The 25000-nt window shown below is 48.6% G+C and overlaps 1 protein-coding gene across 7 annotated transcripts in view; it reads right to left on the reverse strand.

Annotated features, from left to right (window-relative positions):
• Positions 1 to 25000, reverse strand: part of LOC118382693 (myotubularin-related protein 4-like) — a 125222-nt gene that overhangs the window by 14006 nt on the left and 86216 nt on the right. For 2 of the 7 annotated variants that reach the window (XM_052529312.1, XM_052529314.1), the window contains 3 exons: positions 17659 to 17829; positions 16177 to 16331; positions 13597 to 13944 (listed from right to left, as the gene is read on the reverse strand). The exons of 2 other annotated variants lie outside the window; for them this stretch is intronic. In XM_052529312.1, the coding sequence (XP_052385272.1) occupies positions 13647 to 13944; positions 16177 to 16331; positions 17659 to 17829 (624 nt within the window). In that variant the 3' untranslated portion in view covers positions 13597 to 13646. Of the gene's footprint in view, positions 1 to 13596; positions 13945 to 16176; positions 16332 to 17658; positions 17830 to 25000 lie in introns of those variants that run through there. 3 more of the 7 variants (XM_052529309.1, XM_052529311.1, XM_052529308.1) reach the window with 2 other exon arrangements.

Here is a 25000-nt window from a genome sequence, read left to right on the forward strand (position 1 = left end):
TCTCTTATTCTATCCAGGGACATCTCTTATCCAGGACATCTCTTATCCAGAGACATCTCTTATCCAGAGACATCTCTTATCCAGAGACATCTCTTATCCAGGGACATCTCTTATCCAGAGACATCTCTTATCCAGAGACATCTCTTATCCAGAGACATCTCTTATCCAGAGACATCTCTTATCTAGTGACATCTCTTATCCTATCTAGAAACATCTCTTATCTAGAGACATCTCTTATCCAGAGACATCTCTTATCTAGGGACATCTCTTATCCTATCTAGAAACATCTCTTATCTAGAGACATCTCTTATCTAGGGACATCTCTTATCCTATCTAGAGACATCTCTCATCCTATCTAGAGACATCTCTCATCCTATCTAGAGACATCTCTCATCCTATCTAGAGACATCTCTCATCTAGAGACATCTCTCATCTAGAGACATCTCTCATCTAGAGACATCTCTTATCCTATCTAGAGACATCTCTCAACCTATCTAGAGACATCTCTCATCTAGGGACATCTCTCATCTAGAGACATCTCTCATCTAGAGACATCTCTCATCTAGAGACATCTCTCATCTAGAGACATCTCTCATCTAGAGACATCTCTCATCTAGAGACATCTCTCATCTAGAGACATCTCTCATCTAGGGACATCTCTCATCTAGAGACATCTCTCATCTAGAGACATCTCTCATCTAGAGACATCTCTCATCTAGAGACATCTCTCATCTAGAGACATCTCTCATCTAGGGACACATCTCTCATCTAGAGACATCTCTCATCTAGAGACATCTCTCATCTAGAGACATCTCTCATCTAGAGACATCTCTCATCTAGGGACATCTCTCATCTAGAGACATCTCTCATCTAGAGACATCTCTCATCTAGAGACATCTCTCATCCTATCTAGAGACATCTCTCATCTAGAGACATCTCTCATCTAGAGACATCTCTCATCCTATCTAGAGACATCTCTCATCTAGAGACATCTCTCATCTAGAGACATCTCTCATCTAGAGACATCTCTCATCTAGAGACATCTCTCATCTAGAGACATCTCTCATCCTATCTAGAGACATCTCTCATCTAGAGACATCTCTCATCTAGAGACATCTCTCATCTAGAGACATCTCTCATCTAGAGACATCTCTCATCTAGAGACATCTCTCATCTAGGGACATCTCTCATCTAGAGACATCTCTCATCTAGAGACATCTCTCATCTAGAGACATCTCTCATCTAGAGACATCTCTCATCTAGAGACATCTCTCATCTAGAGACATCTCTCATCTAGAGACATCTCTCATCTAGAGACATCTCTCATCTAGGGACATCTCTCATCTAGAGACATCTCTCACCTAGAGACATCTCTCACCTAGAGACATCTCTCATCTAGAGACATCTCTTATCCTATCTAGAGACATCTCTCATCCTATCTAGAGACATCTCTCATCCTATCTAGAGACATCTCTCATCCTATCTAGAGACATCTCTCATCTAGAGACATCTCTCATCTAGAGACATCTCTCATCTAGGGACATCTCTCATCTAGGGACATCTCTCATCTAGAGACATCTCTCATCTAGAGACATCTCTCATCTAGAGACATCTCTCATCTAGAGACATCTCTCATCTCCTCATCCTCATCTAGAGACATCTCTCATCTAGAGACATCTCTCATCCTATCTAGAGACATCTCTCATCTAGAGACATCTCTCATCTAGGGACACATCTCTCATCTAGGGACATCTCTCATCTAGAGACATCTCTCATCTAGAGACATCTCTCATCTAGAGACATCTCTCATCTAGAGACATCTCTCATCTAGAGACATCTCTCATCTAGAGACATCTCTCATCTAGAGACATCTCTCATCTAGAGACATCTCTCACCTAGAGACATCTCTCATCTAGAGACATCTCTCATCTAGAGACATCTCTCATCTAGAGACATCTCTCACCTAGAGACATCTCTCATCTAGAGACATCTCTCATCTAGAGACATCTCTCATCTAGAGACATCTCTCATCTAGAGACATCTCTCATCTAGAGACATCTCTCATCTAGAGACATCTCTCATCTAGAGACATCTCTCATCTAGAGACATCTCTCATCTAGAGACATCTCTCATCTAGAGACATCTCTCATCTAGAGACATCTCTCATCTAGAGACATCTCTCACCTAGAGACATCTCTCATCTAGAGACATCTCTCATCTAGAGACACATCTCTCATCTAGAGACATCTCTCATCTACATCTCTCATCTAGGGACATCTCTCATCATCTAGAGACATCTCTCATCTAGAGACATCTCTCATCTATCTAGACATCTCTCATCTAGAGACATCTCTCATCTAGAGACATCTCTCATCCCATCTAGAGACATCTCTCATCCTCATCTAGGACATCTCTCATCTAGAGACATCTCTCATCTAGAGACATCATCTCATCTCTCATCTAGAGACATCTCTCATCTCTCATCTAGAGACATCTCTCATCTCTCATCTAGAGACATCTCTCATCTCTCATCTAGAGACATCTCTCATCTCTCATCTAGAGACATCTCTCATCTAGAGACATCCTCATCTAGAGACATCTCTCATCTAGAGACATCCCATCTAGGACATCTCTCATCTAGAGACATCTCTCATCTAGAGACATCCTAGAGACATCTAGAGACATCTCTCATCTAGAGACATCTCTCATCTAGAGACATAGAGACTCTCATCTAGAGACATCTCTCATCTAGAGACATCTCTCATCTAGAGACATCCCATCTAGAGACATCTCTCATCTAGAGACTAGAGACATCTAGAGACATCTCATCTAGAGACATCCCATCTAGAGACATCTCTCATCTAGAGACATCTCATCATCTAGAGACATCATCTCATCTAGAGACATCTCTCATCTAGAGACATCTCTCATCTAGAGACATCTCTCATCTAGAGACATCCTCATCTAGAGACATCTCTCATCTAGAGACATCTCTCATCTAGAGACATCCATCTAGGACATCTCTCATCTAGAGACATCTTCATCTAGAGACATCTCTCATCTAGAGACATCTCCTCATCTAGAGACATCTCTCATCTAGGACATCTCTCATCTAGAGACATCTCTCATCTAGAGACATCTCTCATCTAGAGACATCTCTCATCTAGAGACATCTCTCATCTAGAGACATCTCTCATCTAGAGACATCTCTCATCTAGAGACATCTCTCATCTAGAGACATCTCTCATCTAGAGACATCTCTCACCTAGAGACATCTCTCATCTAGAGACATCTCTCATCTAGAGACATCTCTCATCTAGAGACATCTCTCATCTAGAGACATCTCTCATCTAGAGACATCTCTCATCTAGAGACATCTCTCATCTAGAGACATCTCTCATCTAGGGACATCTCTCATCTAGAGACATCTCTCATCTAGGGACATCTCTCATCTAGAGACATCTCTCATCTAGAGACATCTCTCATCTAGAGACATCTCTCATCTAGAGACATCTCTCATCTAGAGACATCTCTCATCTAGGGACATCTCTCATCTAGGGACATCTCTCATCTAGAGACATCTCTCATCTAGGACATCTCTCATCTAGGACATCTCTCATCTCTATCTAGGACATCTCTCATCTAGGGACATCTCTCATCTAGGACATCTCTCATCTAGGGACATCTCCATCTAGGACATCTCTCAGACATCTCTCATCTAGGGACATCTCTCATCTAGGACATCTCTCATCTAGGGACATCATCTAGGGACATCTAGGGACATCTCTCATCTAGAGACATCTCTCATCTAGAGACATCTCTCATCTAGAGACATCTCTCATCTAGAGACATCTCTCTCATCTAGAGACATCTCTCATCTAGAGACATCTCTCATCTAGAGACATCTCTCATCTAGAGACATCTCTCATCTAGAGACATCTCTCATCTAGAGACATCTCTCATCTAGAGACATCTCTCATCTAGAGACATCTCTCATCTAGAGACATCTCTCATCTAGAGACATCTCTCATCCTATCTAGAGACATCTCTCATCTAGGGACATCTCTCATCTAGAGACATCTCTCATCTAGAGACATCTCTCATCTAGAGACATCTCTCATCTAGAGACATCTCTCATCTAGAGACATCTCTCATCTAGAGACATCTCTCATCTAGAGACATCTCTCATCTAGAGACATCTCTCATCTAGAGACATCTCTCATCTAGAGACATCTCTCATCTAGAGACATCTCTCATCTAGAGACATCTCTCATCTAGAGACATCTCTCATCTAGAGACATCTCTCATCTAGAGACATCTCTCATCTAGGGACATCTCTCATCTAGAGACATCTCTCATCTAGAGACATCTCTCATCTAGAGACATCTCTCATCTAGAGACATCTCTCATCTAGGGACATCTCTCATCTAGGACATCTCTCATCTAGAGACATCTCTCATCTAGAGACATCTCATCTAGGGACATCTCTCATCTAGGGACATCTCTCATCTAGAGACATCTCTCATCTAGAGACATCTCTCATCTAGAGACATCTCTCATCTAGAGACATCTCTCATCTAGAGACATCTCTCATCTAGAGACATCTCTCATCTAGAGACATCTCTCATCTAGAGACATCTCTCATCTAGAGACATCTCTCATCTAGGGACATCTCTCATCTAGGGACATCTCTCATCTAGAGACATCTCTCATCTAGAGACATCTCTCATCTAGAGACATCTCTCATCTAGAGACATCTCTCATCTAGAGACATCTCTCATCTAGAGACATCTCTCATCTAGAGACATCTCTCATCTAGAGACATCTCTCATCTAGAGACATCTCTCATCTAGAGACATCTCTCATCTAGAGACATCTCTCATCTAGAGACATCTCTCATCTAGAGACATCTCTCATCTAGAGACATCTCTCATCTAGGACATCTCTCATCTAGAGACATCTCTCATCTAGAGACATCTCTCATCTAGAGACATCTCTCATCTAGAGACATCTCTCATCTACATCTCTCATCTAGGACATCTCTCATCTAGAGACATCTCTCATCTAGAGACATCTCTCATCTAGGGACATCTCTCATCTAGAGACATCTCTCATCTAGAGACATCTCTCATCTAGGACATCTCTCATCTAGAGACATCTCTCATCTAGAGACATCTCTCATCTAGGACATCTCTCATCTAGGGACATCTCTCATCTAGAGACATCTCTCATCTAGAGACATCTCTCATCTAGGACATCTCTCACCTAGGGACATCTCTCATCTAGAGACATCCCATCTAGGGACATCTCTCATCTAGGGACATCTCTACTTCTTGATTGACGCTTAACAAACCTGCAGTGATGACGTCTCTTGGCCATCCAGAATTCACAGTCACAGTTGAAACAATGAGAGGCCATGTGATCAGGCACCCACCTCGTGACCTACACACACACACACACACACACACACACACACACACACACACACACACACACACACATTAGAACAGTGTGCGGCAGATGGGTATCTGGGGCAGAAAGGTAAAAGGAGAGTGGGAGGGGCTGTAGTGTTCAATGTAGTATAAGGTTAGAGGTAGGGATTAGGTGTTGGGATTAGGGGGTTGGGGTTAGGTATTGGGGTTAGGGGGCTATGTGTTGGGATTAGGGAGTTAGGTGGTAGGGTGTTGGGGTTAGGGGGCTAGGTAATGGGTATTGGGATTAGGGGTTGGGTGTTAGGTATTGGGATTAGGGGGTTGGGTGTTGGGGTTAGGTATTGGGGTTAGGGGTTGGGTGTTGGGGTTAGGTATTGGGGTTAGGGGTTGGGTGTTGGGGTTAGGTATTGGGTTAGGGGCTATGTGTTGGGATTAGGGAGTTAGGTGGTAGGGTGTTGGGATTAGGTGTTAGGGTTAGGGGGCTAGGTAATGGGTGTTGGGGTTAGGGGTTGGGTGTTAGGGGTTAGGTATTGGGTTTAGGAGGCTAGGTGTTGGGATTAGGGGTTGGAGTATTGGGATTAGGGGGTTAGGATTAAGGGTGTTGGGATTAGATGGTTAGGTGGTAGGGTGTTGGGATTAGGTGTTGGGGTTAGGGGGCTAGGTAATGGGTATTGGGATTAGGGGTTGGGTGTTGGGGTTAGGTATTGGGGTTAGGGGCTAGGTGTTGGGATTAGGTGTTGGGGTTAGGTATTGGGGCTAGGTGTTGGGATTAGGGGGCTAGGTGGAGGGTTGGGTATTGGGGCTAGCTGTTGGGGTTAGGGGTTAGGTGTTGGGGGTTAGGTATTGGGGTTAGGAGGCTAGGTGTTGGGATTAGGGGTTGGGTATTGGGATTAGGGGTTAGGATTAGGGTGTTGGGATTAGATGGTTAGGTGGTAGGGTGTTGGGATTAGGTGTTGGAGTTAGGGGCTAGGTAATGGGTATTGGGATTAGGGGTTGGGTGTTGGGGTTAGGTATTAGGGTTAGGGGCCAGGTGTGGGGATTAGGTGTTGGGGTTAGGTATTGGGACTAGGTGTTGGGATTAGGGGCTAGGTGGAGGGGTTGGGTAATGGGGCTAGGTGTTGGGGTTAGGGGCCAGTGTTGGGGTTACGTATTGGGGTTAGGGGCTAGGTGGTGGGGTGTTGGGGTTTGATATTGGGATTAGGGGGCTAGGTGATGGGATTAGGGGGCTAGGTGGTGGTGTTGGGTATTGGGGCTAGGTAGTGGGGTTAGGGGGCTAGGTGGTGGGGTGTTAGGTTTTAGGTATTGTGGTTAGGGGGCTAGGTGTTGGGGTATTGGAGTTAGGTATTGGGGTATTGGGGTTAGGTATTGGGGTGGTGGGGTATTGGGGTTAGGTATTGGGGTGGTGGGGTATTGGGGTTAGGTATTGGGGTATTGGAGTTAGGGGCTAGGTGGTGGGGTATTGGGATTAGGGGCTAGGTGGTGGGGTATTGGGGTTAGGTGGTGGGGTATTGGGGTTAGGTATTGGGGTATTGGGATTAGGGGCTAGGTGGTGGGGTATTAGGGTTAGGTGTTGGGTATTGGATTTAGGGGCTAGGTGGTGGGGTATTGGGGTTAGGTGTTGGGGTATTGGGGTTAGGGGCTAGGTGGTGGGGTTAGGGGGCTAGATAGTGGGTAATTGGGATAGGGTATTGGGGTTAGGGGCTAGGTGTTGGGGTATTGGGGTTGTAGGGTATTGGGGTTAGGGGCTAGGTGGTGGGGTATTGGGGTTAGGTGGTGGGGTATTGGGGTGGTGGGGTATTGGGGGTAGGGGGCTAGGTGGTGGGGTATTGGAGTTAGGGGGCTAGGTGGTGGGGTATTGGGGGTTTGGTATTGGGGTGGTGGGGTATTGGGGTGTTGGGGTATTAGGGCTAGGTGTTGGGGTATTGGAGTTAGGTATTGGGGTTAAGGGCTAGGTGATTGGGTATTGGGGTTAGGGGGCTAGGTGGCGGGGTATTGGAGGTAGGTATTGGGGTGGTGAGGTATTGGAGTTAGGGGGCTAGGTGGTGGGGTATTGGGGTTAGGGGGTGGGGTATTGGGGTTAGGAGGCTAGGTAATGGGGTATTGGGGTATGGTAGTGGGTTTAGGGGGCTAGGTGGTGGGGTATTGGGTTTAGGGGGCTAGGTGATGGGGTATTGGGGTATGGTATCGTGGTGATGGGGTATTGGGGTATGGTATCGTGGTGGTGGGGTATTGTGGTATGGTATTGGGCTGGTGGGGTATTGGGGTATGGTATTGGGCTGGTGGGGTATTGTGGTATGGTATCGTGGTGGTGGGGTATTGGGGTATGGTATCGTGGTGGTGGGGTATTGTGGTATGGTATTGGGCTGGTGGGGTATTGTGGTATGGTATTGGGCTGGTGGGGTATTGGGGGTATGGTATTGGGCTGGTGGGGTATTGGGGTATGGTATTGGGGTATGGTATCGGGCTGGTGGGGTATTGGGGTATGGTATCGTGGTGGTGGGGTATTGGGGTATGGTATCGGGCTGGTGGGGTATTGGGGTATGGTATCGGGCTGGTGGGGTATTGGGGTATGGTATCGTGGTGGTGGGGTATTGGGGTATGGTATTGGGCTGGTGGGGTATTGGGGTATGGTATTGGGCTGGTGGGGTATTGGGGGTATGGTATGGGCTGGTGGGGTATTGGGGTATGGTATTGGGCTGGTGGGGTATTGGGGTATGGTATGGGCTGGTGGGGTATTGGGTGGTATTGGGCTGGTGCTGCAGTTTCAACTGTTCTGCCTTATTATTATTCGACCATGCTGGTCATTTATGAACATTTGAACATCTTGGTCATGTTCTGTTATAATCTCTACCCGGCACAGCCAGAAGAGGACTGGCCACCCACATAGCCCGGTTCCTCTCTAGGTTTCTTCCTAGGTTTTGGCCTTTCTAGGGAGTTTTCCTAGCCACCGTGCTTTTACACCTGCATTGTTTGCTGTTTGGGGTTTTAGGCTGGGTTTCTGTACAGCACTTTGAGATATCAGCTGATGTACGAAGGCTATATAAATAAATTTGATTTGATTTGATTTGATTTGGTGGGGTATTGGGGTATGGTATTGGGCTGGTGGGGTATTGGGGTATGGTATTGGGCTGGTGGGGTATTGTGGTATGGTATTGGGCTGGTGAGGTATTGGGGTATGGTATTGGGCTGGTGGGGTATTGGGGTATGGTATTGGGCTGGTGGGGTATTGGGTATGGTATTGGGCTGGTGGGGTATTGAGGTATGGTATTGGGCTGGTGGGGTATTGTGGTATGGTATTGGGCTGGTGGGGTATTAGGGTATGGTATTGGGCTGGTGGGGTATTGTGGTTAGGTATTGGGCTGGTGGGGTATTGGGGTATGGTATTGGGCTGGTGGGGTATTAGGGTATGGTATTGGGCTGGTGGGGTATTGGCGTATGGTATTGGGCTGGTGGGGTATTGGGGGTATGGTATTGGGCTGGTGGGGTATTGGGGTATGGTATTGGGCTGGTGGGGTATTGGGGTATGGTATTGGGCTGGTGGGGTATTGGGGGTATGGTATTGGGCTGGTGGGGTATTGGGGTATGGTATTGGGCTGGTGGGGTATTGGGGTATGGTATTGGGCTGGTGGGGTATTGGGTATGGTATTGGGCTGGTGGGGTATTGGGGTATGGTATTGGGCTGGTGGGGTATTGGGGTATGGTATTGGGCTGGTGGGGTATTGGGGTATGGTATTGGGCTGGTGGGGTATTAGGGTATGGTATTGGCGTATGGTATTGGGCTGGTGGGGTATTGGGGTATGGTATTGGGCTGGTGGGGTATTGGGGTATGGTATTGGGCTGGTGGGGTATTGGGGTATGGTATTGGGCTGGTGGGGTATTGGGGTATGGTATTGGGCTGGTGGGGTATTGGGGTATGGTATTGGGCTGGTGGGGTATTGGGGTATGGTATTGGGCTGGTGGGGTATTGGGGTATGGTATTGGGCTGGTGGGGTATTGGCGTATGGTATTGGGCTGGTGGGGTATTGGCGTATGGTATTGGGCTGGTGGGGTATTGGGGTATGGTATTGGGCTGGTGGGGTATTGGGGTATGGTATTGGGCTGGTGGGGTATTGGGGTATGGTTATATATAAGAAGCAGTAGAGAGAGAAACCTGCAGTAGACTATGAGGAACGCTGACCTCTGTGTCCTTCTGCTCCACTCTGTCCCAGCTGCCCTCTGAGAAACGGTCCTCGCTGTGGTCTGACAGACTGTCCTCCTCATCACTGTCGTCTGACTCACGCAGACAAGTCTGGAGACGGAGAGGACACAGGTCAACATGAGAGGGAGGGTGACGAGACGAGAGGGAGGGAGGGAGGGTGACGAGAGGGAGGGAGGGAGGGAGGGTGACGAGAGGGAGGGAGGGTGACGAGAGGGAGGGAGGGAAACGAGAGGGGAGGGAGGGGAGACGAGAGGAGGGAGGGTGACGAGAGGGGAGGGAGGGAAACGAGAGGAGGGAGGGAGGAGACGAGAGGGAGGGAGGGAGACGAGAGGGAGGGGAGACGAGATGAGAGGGAGGGAGACGAGAGGGAGGAGACGAGACGAGAGGGAGGGAGACGAAGGGAGGGAGACGAGAGGGAGAGACGAGATGAGAGGGAGGGAGACGTGGCGAGAGGGAGGGAAGGAGACGAGAGGGAGGGAGAAACGAGAGACGAGAGGGAGGGAGACGAGAGGGGGAGAGACGTGGCGAGAGGGAGGGAGACGTGGCGAGAGGGAGGGAAGGAGACGTGGAAGAGGGAGGGTGGGTAGCGAGAGGAGGGGGGGAGAGACGAGAGGGAGGGGGAGGGAGACGAGAGGGAGGGAAGGAGACGTGGCGAGAGGGAGGGAGGGAGACGAGAGGGAGGGAAGGAGACGAGAGGGAGGGAGGGAGGGAGGGAGACGTGGCGAGAGGGAGGGAGGAGGCGAGAGGGAGGGAGGGAGACGTGGCGTGAGGAGGGAGGGAGGGAGATGTGGCGTGAGGGAGGGAGGGAGACGTGGGCGAGGGAGGGAGGGAGGGAGACGTGGCGAGAGAGGGAGACGATAGGGAGGGAGGAGGGAGACGATAAAGGGAGGAGGGAGACGTGGCGAGAGAGGAGACGATAGGGAGGGAGGGAGGGAGGGAGGGAGGGAGGGAGACGTGGCGAGAGGGAGGGAGGGAGACGTGGCGAGAGAGAGGGAGACGATAGGGAGGGAGGGAGGGAGACGTGGCGAGAGAGAGGGAGACGATAGGGAGGGAGGGAGACGAGAGGGAGGGAGGAGACGAGATGAGAGGGAGGGAGACGAGATGAGAGGAACATAGGCGAGAGGAGGGAAGGAGACGAGAGGAGGGAGACGTGGCGAGAGGGAGGGTGGGTGGCGAGAGGGAGGGAGGGTGACGAGAGGGAGGAGGGTGTGGAGAGGGAGGGAGGGTGATGAGAGGGGAGGAGGGTGACGAGAGGGAGGGAGGGTGACGAGAGGGAGGGAGGGTGACGAGAGGGAGGGGAGGGTGAAGAGGGAGGGAGGGTGACGAGAGGGAGGGAGGGAGACGAGAGGGAGGGAGACGAGAGGGAGGGAGGGAGGCGAGAGGAGGAGGGGGGTGACCAGAGGGGAGGGAGGGTGACGAGGGAGGGAGGGTGACGAGAGGGAGGGAGGGAGACGAGAGGGAGGAGGGAGACGAGAGGGAGGGAGGGTGACGAGAGGGAGGGAGGGAGACGAGAGGGAGGGAGGGTGACTAGAGGGAGGGGGGAGGGAGACGAGAGGGAGGGGGAGGGGAGACGAGAGGGAGGGGGGAGGTGACGAGAGGGAGGGGAGGGTGACGAGAGGGAGGGAGGGTGACGAGAGGGAGGGAGGGTGACGAGAGGGAGGGAGGGTGACGAGAGGGAGGGAGGGGGTAGACGAAGAGGAGGAGGGAGACGAGAGGGAGGGAGGAGACGAGACGAGAGGGAGGGAGACAAAGACGAGAGAGGGAGACGAGAGCGAGAGGAGGGAGACGTGGCGAGAGGGGAGGAAGGAGACGTGGCGAGAGGGAGGGTGGGTGGCGAGAGGGAGGAGGGAGACGAGAGGGAGGGAGGGAGACGAGAGGGAGGGAGGGAGGGAGACGAGAGGGAGGGGGAGGGAGACGAGAGGGAGGGGGAGGGAGACGAGGAGGGAGACGAGAGGGAGGGAGGGAGACGGGCGAGAGGGAGGGAGGGAGACGTGGCGAGAGGAGGGAGGGAAACGTGGCGAGAGAGAGGGAGACGATAAGGGAGGGGAGGGAGACAGAGAGGGAGGGAGAAACGAGAGGGGGGGGGGAGACGTGGCGAGAGGGAGGGAGGGAGACGGAGAGGGAGGGGGAGACGAGAGGGGGAGGGAGACGAGAGGGAGGGAGGGAGACGTGGCGAGAGGGGAGGGAGGGAGACGAGGCGAAGAGGGAGGGAGGGAGACGTGGCGTGAGGGAGAGAGACGTGGGCGAGAGGGAGGGAGGGAGGGGGAAACGTGGCGTGAGAGAGGGAGACGATAGGGAGGGAGGGAGACGATAGGGAGGGAGGGAGACGATAGGGAGGGAGGGAGACGATAGGGAGACGATAGAGGGGGGAGGAGACGATAGGGAGGGAGGAGACGATAGGGAGGGAGGGAGACGATAGGGAGAGGGGGAGGGAGGGAGACGATAAGGGAGGGAGGGAGACGATAGGGAGGGAGGGAGACGATAGGGAGGGAGGGAGACGATAGGGAGGGAGGGAGACGATAGGGAGGGGAGGGAGACGATAAAGGGAGGGAGAGACAAATAGGGAGGGAGGGAGACGAGAGGGAGGGAGAGAGACGTGGCGAGAGGGAGGGAGATGATAGGGAGGGAGGGAGGGAGGGAGACGTGGCGAGTATAATTATGAAGTATTTAGTAATGACCTACATGCATATCCTTTCACAACACAGTGATAACACATTGAGGTACTGTTCAAGTAGCTACTCACAATGTCGTCCTCGTAGTCGACGTCTGGCTCGGAAGGCGGCGTGCTGTACTGTTTCCTCTCCAGCCTCATCTGCAGCTGGCGCACCTGGCTTCTCAGCACCTCCACTTCCTGTTTATACCCCCGCCTCCATCTGCCTGAGGCGCTGCTGCACGGCGTCCACAGGTACCGGCAGACCATCATCATCCAGGTAGGCGGGTGGGGCTGGGGGAGGCTGAGGAGCAAGGGGAGGTTGGGAGGAGTTGGCAGGTTGAAAAGGTTGGGGGTGAGCTGGTGGTGGTTGGGCCCATGATGGCAGCGTAGCCCGAGCTGCTTCTGACTGCAGAGAGCCAGCTGGACCCTGACTTGACAGGGCTGGAGCCGACTGGGGCTGGAGCCGAGGAGCGAACCTCCCTCTCCCTTCGGCCGTACTGCCAACCCCCGTTAGGCACGGCCATGCCCTGGGTGCGCAGTAGCTTGCCAGCCAGGCGTCGGCTCTGGTAGGCCGTGGGCTGGAGGGCACGACAGAAGCCTGACGAGAGGTTGGCTGAGAGGCCAGAGTGGCTGGCCGCAGTGCTGCAGGCAGACTGGACCATGCCCTGGACACTGTCCCAGTGAGAGCCCAGCAGAGACAGCTCCTCACTGACACGCAGTTGGTTCTGGGAGACCGGGCGTCGCAATGCCACAGCCTGGCTGTTGTCAACAGGGGGCACTGTGGAGGCGGAGGATGCTGCTGCTTTTGATGTTGGGACTGCTACCACACACTCTCTCAGAGGCACTAAGTTTCTACCACTCATACTCTCGGTCCTCTTCCCCTCTCTCTCCTCTCCCTGGGTCTCGGGTAAGGCCCATTCTGTGGCTTTGGGCTGGCCTAGACTTTCTCTGATTCTAGGGGGCAGTGTTGGTGGGACCTCTGCTTCGTCCGTGATCGTCTCGGTGGAGTTCTCCATGGCCGTAGGGAACGTGGGAACTAGCTGCTCGAGTGCCAGCAGCTCTGCAGAAGCGGAGGGGGCGTTCTGGAGGCCGTTGGGGATAGGCCCGTTCAGAACGGCTGCCGGTAGCGGGCCCTTCCAGGCAGGTGGTGATGGTATGTAGGCGGGACGGGTAGTGACTGAGGCAGTCCTGGAGTGACTGTCAGCCGTCTGATGTGGCTGTCGAGGGGGAGGAACTGGGGGTTAGTGGTCTGGGAGAGGGCCTGGTGGAGGAGGGGTGTGAGCAGGGGGAGAGGGGGAAGTGGGGGTTGCCCTGCTCCAGAGCGATGGGGGGAGGGGCTGGGTGGTGAGACAGATCTCCTCTCTCATCTCCGCCTCCTCGAAGCCCTCTTCCCTCTGCTCCATCTCCACGGGTGTGGTAGGAGGAGTCTGAGTGACAGGCTCCACCTCCGAGTCGTCGCTTTCCAATCCCGTGTCAGGGCTGACGTCCTCGGGCTGTCGGGTGCGGCCCCTCCTCCTACAGAAGACATAGGCTCCAGGCCATGGGCAGTACGGCCCTCCTGACAGTGCTTGTTGAGGTTGGGGTCGCTGGAGGTGCGGGTGAGGGCCACTCCGTTCTCAAAGGCAGACACCAGGTTGTCCATGGAGCGAGTCTTAGGAAGCCTGCACAGAGGGGTATAAATACAAATCTCAAGTTAATGAGTGGTGGAGCTTCATTAAATCAGGTGACCTTCCCTTCTGTAACCACTAGAGGGCAGGCAGGTGAGCTTCCCTGCTGTACCACTAGAGGGCAGGCAGGTGACCTTCCCTGCTGTACCACTAGAGGGCAGGCAGGTGAGCTTCCCTGCTGTACCACTAGAGGGCAGGCAGGTGACCTTCCCTTCTGTACCACATGTAGGTAGGGGTGAAGTGACTATGCATAGATAATAAACAACGAGTAGCAGCAGTGTACTAAACAAATAGAGTGTCAATGTAAATAGTCTGGGTGGCCATTTGACTCATTGTTTAGCAGTCTTATGGTTGAGGAGCCTTTTCTAAAAACACTAGAGCTGTAGATACAGAGCCCCACATGCAGTTTTCACCATGAGCCTGTTCATCTTGATTTACCACCACCGTGAGTAAATCCTTAAATCAATAACTCAAATAAATCCTTGAAAAGACAAGAGCTCAAGAGATACAAGGCGATATAATTAAGTCAATGGTTTTACAAATACACTAAGAGACAGAGAGAGAAGAATAGAGAGAGTGGACAGAGAGAGAGAAGAATAGAGAGAGTGGACAGAGAGAGAGAGAGAAGAATAGAGAGAGTGGACAGAGAGAAGAATAGAGAGAGAGTGGACAGAGAGAAGAATAGAGAGAGTGGACAGAGAGAAGAATAGAGAGAGTGGACAGAGAGAGAGAGAAGAATAGAGAGAGTGGACAGAGAGAGAGAGAAGAATAGAGAGAGTGGACAGAGAGAGAGAGAAGAATAGAGAGAGTGGACAGAGAGAGAGAAGAATAGAGAGAGTGGACAGAGAGAGAGAAGAATAGAGAGAGTGGACAGAGAGAGAGAAGAATAGAGAGAGTGGACAGAGAGAGAAGAAGAAGAGAGAGTGGACAGAGAGAGAGAGAAGAATAGAGAGTGGACAGAGAGAGAGAAGAATAGAGAGAGTGGACAGAGAGAGAAGAATAGAGAGAGTGGACAGAGAGAGAGAAGAATAGAGAGAGTGGACAGAGAGAGAAGAATAGAGAGAGTGGACAGAGAGAGAGAGAAGAATAGAGAGAGTGGACAGAGAGAGAGAGAAGAATAGAGAGTGGACAGAGAGAGAGAGAAGAATAGAGAGTGGACAGAGAGAGAGAGAAGAATAGAGAGAGTGGACAGAGAGAGAGAGAAGAATAGAGAGAGTGGACAGAGAGAGAGAGAAGAATAGAGAGAGAGTGGACAGAGAGAGAGAGAAGAATAGAGAGAGTGGACAGAGAGAGAGAGAAGAATAGAGAGAGTGGACAGAGAGAGAGAGAAGAATAGAGAGAGTGGACAGAGAGAGAGAGAAGAATAGAGAGAGTGGACAGAGAGAGAGAGAAGAATAGAGAGAGTGGACAGAGAGAGAGAGAAGAATAGAGAGAGTGGACAGAGAGAGAGAGAAGAATAGAGAGAGTGGACAGAGAGAGAGAGAAGAATAGAGAGAGTGGACAGAGAGAGAAGAATAGAGAGAGTGGACAGAGAGAGAGAAGAATAGAGAGAGTGGACAGAGAGAGAGAAGAATAGAGAGAGTGGACAGAGAGAGAGAGAAGAATAGAGAGAGTGGACAGAGAGAGAGAAGAATAGAGAGAGTGGACAGAGAGAGAAGAATAGAGAGAGTGGACAGAGAGAGAGAAGAATAGAGAGAGTGGACAGAGAGAGAAGAATAGAGAGAGTGGACAGAGAGAGAGAAGAATAGAGAGAGTGGACAGAGAGAGAGAAGAATAGAGAGAGTGGACAGAGAGAGAGAAGAATAGAGAGAGTGGACAGAGAGAGAGAAGAATAAAGAGAGTGGACAGAGAGAGAAGAATAGAGAGAGTGGACAGAGAGAAGAATAGAGAGAGTGGACAGAGAGAGAAGAATAGAGAGAGTGGACAGAGAGAGAAGAATAGAGAGAGTGGACAGAGAGAGTGGACAGAGAGAGTGGATAGAGAGAGTGGACAGAGAGAGAAGAATAGAGAGAGTGGACAGAGAGAGAAGAATAGAGAGAGTGGATAGAGAGAGTGGACAGAGAGAAGAATAGAGAGAGTGGACAGAGAGAGAAGAATAGAGAGAGTGGACAGAGAGAGAGAAGAATAGAGAGAGTAGACAGAGAGAAGAATAGAGAGAGTGGACAGAGAGAAGAATAGAGAGAGTGGACAGAGAGAGAAGAATATAGAGAATGTGGACAGCCCCACCTGTCCAGGGAACGTGAGGTGAGCTCGTCTCCCTGTATGCTGGGGGACAGGTAGAGCTCCATGGCGTCCTCGGCAGAGGTGCAGGGGGAGGAGGTGGGTAGGTAGACGGCCGTCCACAGCTGCAGGGCCCGGGTGTGGCACACCGGCTGCAACACCTGGACACAGGGGACAGGTAGGAGCAGAGGTCAGAGGTCAATAAAAAAAACAAACACAAATAACATTTTGTCTCAGTAAAGCCATTTAAAATGTTGCTGATATACACTACATGTCCACAAGTATGTGGACAGCCATTCAAATGAGTGGATTTGGCTATTTCAGCCACATCTGTTGCTGACAGGTGTATAAAAGCAAACATACAACCATGCAATCTCCATAGACAAACATTGGCATGAGAATGGCCCGTACAGAAGAGCTTGGTGACTTTCAACGTGGCACTCTCATAGGTTGCCACCTTTCCACCTAGTCAGTTCGTCAAATTTCTGCCCTGCTAGAGCTTCCCCGGTCAACTGCTGTTATTGTGAAGACGGAAACGTTTAGGAGCAACAACGGCTACGCCGCGAAGTGGTAGGCCACACAAGCTCACAAACGTGACCGCCAAGCGTTGAAGCGCGTAAAAAAAATTGCTTCATTAAATGGGTTTTACATGGCCGAGCAGCCGGCTATAGTGGCGTAAAGCTCGCCGCCATTGGACTCTGGAGCAGTGGAAACGCGTTCTCTGGAGTGATGAATCACGCTTCACCATCTGGCAGTCCGACGGACGAATCTGGGTTTGGCGGATGCCGGGAGAACGTTACCTGCCCGAATGCATAGTGCCAACTGTAAAGTTTGGTGGAGGAGGAAAGAAAGTTTGTTTCTGAAGTGTCTGTCCTATATCTGAGAGATGTGAGAAAAAAACCCAGGAAATACTTGTGATTAATATGTATTTAAACCCTTATTTTTTTGGTTGCTACTAAACAGTCTCCATATATAATTCCATTCATGTTTTCAACTAGTACCAGGGGACCTTCAGAAGAGTCTTGTGAGGCCTGTTCGGCGTTCCTAGAGCAAAACGTGCTGGAGAGAGTCTCACCTTTCCAAAGAGGGTCATATTTTTTTGCTACTGTGACATGTGAAGCACACCTGATCCCTCTGTTAATAACCAGGACAGGAGAAGAGAGGAGAAAGGAGAGAAGAGAAGAGAGAGAGAAGAGAAGAGAAGAGAAGAGAGAGAGGAGGAGAGGAGAGGAGAGGGAGGAGAGGGGAGGAGAGAGAAGAGAGAGGAGAAGACAGGAGAGGAGAAGACAGGAGAGGAGAAGACAGGAGAGGAGACAGGAGAGAAGACAGGAGAGGAGAAGACAGGAGAGGAGAAGAGAGGACAGGAGAAGAGAGGAGAGGGAGAGAGAGGAGAGGAGGACAGGAGAGGAGGAGAGGAGAGGAGAGGAGAAGAGAAGGACAGGAGAGGAGAGGAGAGGACAGGAGAGGAGAGGAGACAGTAGTGGGTACCATATCATGCCCGGGGATAAAGAGGAAGTTCTGGAAGTTCTTGTTGCCGGAGCGGAGCAGAGACCAGACGGAGCAGGTGCGGTTGTGGATGTTGCGGACCTCTCTCTCCCGCCCGTTGTTACACAGGAACGTCCCGTACAGACACGAGTATGTGTGCTGCACCAGCTTGACCTGGGGGAGAGGAACAAACACACACACGTTAGGCCTTTACACATTCCTTAATACAATAACACTGCTACACTACTACACAGTACACTCCTAAACTACTACACAGAACACAGTAACACTCCTAAACTACTACACAGTCACAGTAACACTCCTAAACTACTACACAGAACACAGTAACACTCCTAAACTACTACACAGTCACAGTAACACTCCTAAACTACTACACAGTCACAGTACGCTCCTAAACTACTACACAGAACACAGTAACACTCCTAAACTACTACACAGAACACAGTAACACTCCTAAACTACTACACAGTCACAGTACGCTCCTAAACTACTACACAGTCACAGTACGCTCCTAAACTACTACACAGAACACAGTAACACTCCTAAACTACTACACAGAACACAGTAACACTCCTAAACTACTACACAGAACACTCCTAAACTACTACACAGTACACTCCTAAACTACTACACAGTCACAGTAACACTCCTAAACTACTACACAGAACACAGTAACACTCCTAAACTACTACACAGTCACAGTAACACTCCTAAACTACTACACAGTCACAGTACGCTCCTAAACTACTACACAGTCACAGTACGCTCCTAAACTACTACACAGAACACAGTAACACTCCTAAACTACTACACAGAACACAGTAACACTCCTAAACTACTACACAGTCACAGTACGCTCCTAAACTACTACACAGTCACAGTACGCTCCTAAACTACTACACAGAACACAGTAACACTCCTAAACTACTACACAGAACACTCCTAAACTACTACACAGTACACTCCTAAACTACTACACAGTACACTCCTAAACTACTACACAGAACACAGTAACACTCCTAAACTACTACACAGAACACAATAACACTCCTAAACTACTACACAGAACACAGTACACTCCTAAACTACTACACAGAACACAGTAACACTCCTAAACTACTACACAGAACACTCCTAAACTACTACACAGAACACAGTAACACTCCTAAACTACTACACAGAACACAGTACACTCCTAAACTACTACACAGAACACAGTACACTCCTAAACTACTACACAGTCACAGTAACACTCCTAAACTACTACACAGTCACAGTAACACTCCTAAACTACTACACAGTCACAGTACGCTCCTAAACTACTACACAGTACGCTCCTAAACTACTACACAGAACACAGTAACACTCCTAAACTACTACACAGTACACAATAACACTCCTAAACTACTACACAGTACACAATAACACTCCTAAACTACTACACAGTACACTCCTAAACTACTACACAGTACACTCCTAAACTACTACACAGAACACAGTAACACTCCTAAACTACTACACAGAACACAATAACACTCCTAAACTACTACACAGAACACAGTACACTCCTAAACTACTACACAGTAACAGTACGCTCCTAAACTACTACACAGTCACAGTAACACTCCTAAACTACTACACAGTCACAGTACGCTCCTAAACTACTACACAGTCACAGTAACACTCCTAAACTACTACACAGTCACAGTAACACTCCTAAACTACTACACAGAACACAATAACACTCCTAAACTACTACACAGTACGCTCCTAAACTACTACACAGAACACAGTAACACTCCTAAACTACTACACAGTACGCTCCTAAACTACTACACAGTAACAGTACGCTCCTAAACTACTACACAGTACACAATAACACTCCTAAACTACTACACAGTACACAATAACACTCCTAAACTACTACACAGAACACAATAACACTCCTAAACTACTACACAGTACACTCCTAAACTACTACACAGTACGCTCCTAAACTACTACACAGAACACAGTAACACTCCTAAACTACTACACAGTAACACTACGCTCCAAAACTACTACACAGAACACAGTAACACTCCTAAACTACTACACAGAACACAGTAACACTCCTAAACTACTACACAGAACACAGTAACACTCCTAAACTACTACACAGAACACAGTAACACTCCTAAACTACTACACAGTACGCTCCTAAACTACTACACAGTAACAGTACGCTCCTAAACTACTACACAGTCACAGTAACACTCCTAAACTACTACACAGTCACAGTACGCTCCTAAACTACTACACAGTCACAGTACGCTCCTAAACTACTACACAGTCACAGTAGCTCCTAAACTACTACACAGTCACAGTACGCTCCTAAACTACTACACAGAACAGTCACAGTACGCTCCTAAACTACTACACAGAACACAGTAACAGTATGCTCCTAAACTACTACACAGAACACAGTACGCTCCTAAACTACTACACAGAACACAGTAACAGTATGCTCCTAAACTACTACACAGAACACAGTACGCTCCTAAACTACTACACAGAACACAGTACGCTCCTAAACTACTACACAGTACACTCCTAAACTACTGCACAGTACACAGTCACAGTACGCTCCTAAACTACTACACAGTAACAGTACGCTCCTAAACTACTACACAGATCACAGTACGCTCCTAAACTACTACACAGAACACAGTAACACTCCTAAACTACTACACAGAACACAGTAACACTCCAAAACTACTACACAGTACGCTACTAAACTACTACACAGTACGCTCCTAAACTACTACACAGTAACAGTACGCTCCTAAACTACTACACAGTCACAGTACGCTCCTAAACTACTACACAGTAACACTACGCTCCTAAACTACTACACAGAACACAGTAACACTCCTAAACTACTACACAGAACACAGTAACACTCCTAAACTACTACACAGTACGCTCCTAAACTACTACACAGTAACAGTACGCTCCTAAACTACTACACAGTCACAGTAACATTCCGAAACTACTACACAGTCACAGTACGCTCCTAAACTACTACACAGTCACAGTACGCTCCTAAACTACTACACAGTCACAGTACGCTCCTAAACTACTACACAGTAACAGTACGCTCCTAAACTACTACACAGTAACAGTACGCTCCTAAACTACTACACAGTCACAGTAACACTCCTAAACTACTACACAGTCACAGTACGCTCCTAAACTACTACACAGTCACAGTACGCTCCTAAACTACTACACAGTAACAGTACGCTCCTAAACTACTACACAGAACACAGTACGCTCCTAAACTACTACACAGTACGCTCCTAAACTACTACACAGTCACAGTACGCTCCTAAACTACTACACAGTACACAGCCACAGTACGCTCCTAAACTACTACACAGTACGCTCCTAAACTACTACACAGAACACAGTACGCTCCTAAACTACTACACAGTACGCTCCTAAACCACTACACAGTACACAGCCACAGTACGCTCCTAAACTACTACACAGTAACAGTACGCTCCTAAACTACTACACAGTACACAGTACGCTCCTAAACTACTACACAGTACACAGTACGCTCCTAAACTACTACACAGTACACAGTACGCTCCTAAACTACTACACAGTAACAGTACGCTCCTAAACTACTACACAGTAACAGTACGCTCCTAAACTACTACACAGTCACAGAACGCTCCTAAACTACTACACAGTACAGTCACAGTACGCTCCTAAACTACTACACAGTACACAGTCACAGTACGCTCCTAAACTACTACACAGCCACAGTACGGCTCCTAAACTACTACACAGTCACAGTACGCTCCTAAACTACTACACAGAACACAGTCACAGTAGCTCCTAAACTACTACACAGAACACAGTCACAGTACGCTCCTAAACTACTACACAGTACACAGTACGCTCCTAAACTACTACACAGTAACAGTACGCTCCTAAACTACTACACAGTAACAGTACGCTCCTAAACTACTACACAGTCACAGTACGCTCCTAAACTACTACACAGTACACAGTCACAGTACGCTCCTAAACTACTACACAGTACGCTCCTAAACTACTACACAGTACGCTCCTAAACTACTACACAGTACACAGTACGCTCCTAAACTACTACACAGTAACAGTACGCTCCTAAACTACTACACAGTACACAGTACGCTCCTAAACTACTACACAGTACACAGTACGCTCCTAAACTACTACACAGTAACAGTACGCTCCTAAACTACTACACAGTAACAGTACGCTCCTAAACTACTACACAGTCACAGAACGCTCCTAAACTACTACACAGTACAGTCACAGTACGCTCCTAAACTACTACACAGTACACAGTCACAGTACGCTCCTAAACTACTACACAGACACAGTACGCTCCTAAACTACTACACAGTCACAGTACGCTCCTAAACTACTACACAGAACACAGTCACAGTATGCTCCTAAACTACTACACAGAACACAGTCACAGTACGCTCCTAAACTACTACACAGTACACAGTCACAGTACGCTCCTAAACTACTACACAGTACACAGCCACAGTACAGCTCCTAAACTACTACAGTCACAGTACGCTCCTAAACTACTACACAGTACACAGTACGCTCCTAAACTACTACACAGTACACAGTACGCTCCTAAACTACTACACAGTCACAGTACGCTCCTAAACTACTACACAGTACACAGTACGCTCCTAAACTACTACACAGTCACAGTACGCTCCTAAACTACTACACAGTACACAGTACGCTCCTAAACTACTACACAGTACACAGTACGCTCCTAAACTACTACACAGTAACAGTACGCTCCTAAACTACTACACAGTCACAGTACGCTCCTAAACTACTACACAGTCACAGTACGCTCCTAAACTACTACACAGAACACAGTCACAGTACGCTCCTAAACTACTACACAGAACACAGTCACAGTACGCTCCTAAACTACTACACAGTACACAGTCACAGTACGCTCCTAAACTACTACACAGTACACAGTCACAGTACGCTCCTAAACTACTACACAGTACGCTCCTAAACTACTACACAGTACACAGTACGCTCCTAAACTACTACACAGTAACAGTACGCTCCTAAACTACTACACAGTAACAGTACGCTCCTAAACTACTACACAGTAACAGTACGCTCCTAAACTACTACACAGTACACAGTACGCTCTAAACTACTACACAGTACACAGTACTCTCCTAAACTACTACACAGTACACAGTACGCTCCTAAACTACTACACCGTACACAGTCACAGTAGCTCCTAAACTACTACACAGTACACAGTACGCTTCTAAACTACTACACAGTACACAGTCACAGTACGCTTCTAAACTACTACACAGAACACAGCCACAGTACGCTCCTAAACTACTACACAGAACACAGTACGCTCCTAAACTACTACACAGAACACAGTCACAGTACGCTCCTAAACTACTACACAGAACACAGTCACAGTAGCTCCTAAACTACTACACAGAACAGTCACAGTACGCTCCTAAACTACTACACAGTAACAGTACGCTCCTAAACTACTACACAGAACACAGTAACAGTACGCTCCTAAATTACTACACAGTCACAGTACGCTCCTAAATTACTACACAGTCACAGTACGCTCCTAAATTACTACACAGTCACAGTCACAGTACGCTCCTAAACTACTACACAGTGACAGTCACAGTACGCTCCTAAATTACTACACAGTAACAGTACGCTCCTAAACTACTACACAGTACACAGCCACAGTACGCTCCTAAACTACTACACAGTAACAGTACGCTCCTAAACTACTACAGTCACAGTACGCTCCTAAACTACTACACAGTACACAGTACGCTCCTAAACTACTACACAGTACACAGTACGCTCCTAAACTACTACACAGTCACAGTATGCTCCTAAACTACTACACAGTACACAGTACGCTCCTAAACTACTACACAGTCACAGTACGCTCCTAAACTACTACACAGTACACAGTACGCTCCTAAACTACTACACAGTACACAGTACGCTCCTAAACTACTACACAGTCACAGTACGCTCCTAAACTACTACACAGTAACAGTACGCTCCTAAACTACTACACAGTACGCTCCTAAACTACTACACAGTCACAGTACGCTCCCTAAACTACTACACAGTACGCTCCTAAACTACTACACAGTCACAGTACGCTCCTAAACTACTACACAGTACACAGTACGCTCCTAAACTACTACACAGTAACAGTACGCTCCTAAACTACTACACAGTACGCTCCTAAACTACTACACAGTCACAGTACGCTCCTAAACTACTACACAGAACACAGTAACACTCCTAAACTACTACACAGTCACAGTACGCTCCTAAATTACTACACAGAACACAGTACGCTCCTAAACTACTACACAAAACACAGTCACAGTACGCTCCTAAACTACTACACAGTACACAGTACGCTCCTAAACTACTACACAGTACGCTCCTAAACTACTACACAGTAACAGTCACATACAGATAGGTCTTTACAATTGTCAAATTCATTACATACAACACACAAACACTGTGTTCAAAGGTTACAGTCATATCTATTTCATGTAGAAACCTTAAATGATCTTTAAGAAAGGTCTTATATGCCAACAAAAGACTAGTAAATTGTGGCTGCCTCTCCAAACAGACAGTGTGTAGGAGAGAAAGAGAGATTAGGCAAGAGCAAAGAGAGAGAGAGAGAACGAGAGAGAGAGAGAACGAGAGAGAGAGAGAACGAGAGAGAACTAGAGAGAGAACGAGAGAGAACGAGAGAGAGAGAGAGAACGAGAGAGAGAGAGAGAACGAGAGAGAACTAGAGAGAGAACGAGAGAGAACTAGAGAGAGAACGAGAGAGAGAGAGAACGAGAGAGAACGAGAGAGAGAGAGAGAACGAGAGAGAACTAGAGAGAGAACGAGAGAGAACGAGAGAGAGAACGAGAGAGAGAACGAAAGAGAGAACGCGAGACAGAGAGAACGAGAGAGAGAGAGAACGCGAGACAGAGAGAACGCGAGACAGAGAGAACGCGAGAGAGAGAGAACGAGAGAGAGAACGAGAGAGAGAACGAGAGAGAAACGAGAGGGAGAACGAGAGGGAGAACGAGAAACGAGAGAGAGAAACGAGAGAGAGAACGAGAGAACGAGAGAGAACGAGAGAGAGAACGAGAACGAGAGAGAACGAGAACGAGAGAGAACGAGAACGAGAGAGAGAGAGAGAGACAAATAAGAGAGAGAGAGA

This window comes from Oncorhynchus keta, chromosome 11, assembly GCF_023373465.1.
Source record: "Oncorhynchus keta strain PuntledgeMale-10-30-2019 chromosome 11, Oket_V2, whole genome shotgun sequence".
NCBI lineage: Eukaryota > Metazoa > Chordata > Actinopteri > Salmoniformes > Salmonidae > Oncorhynchus > Oncorhynchus keta.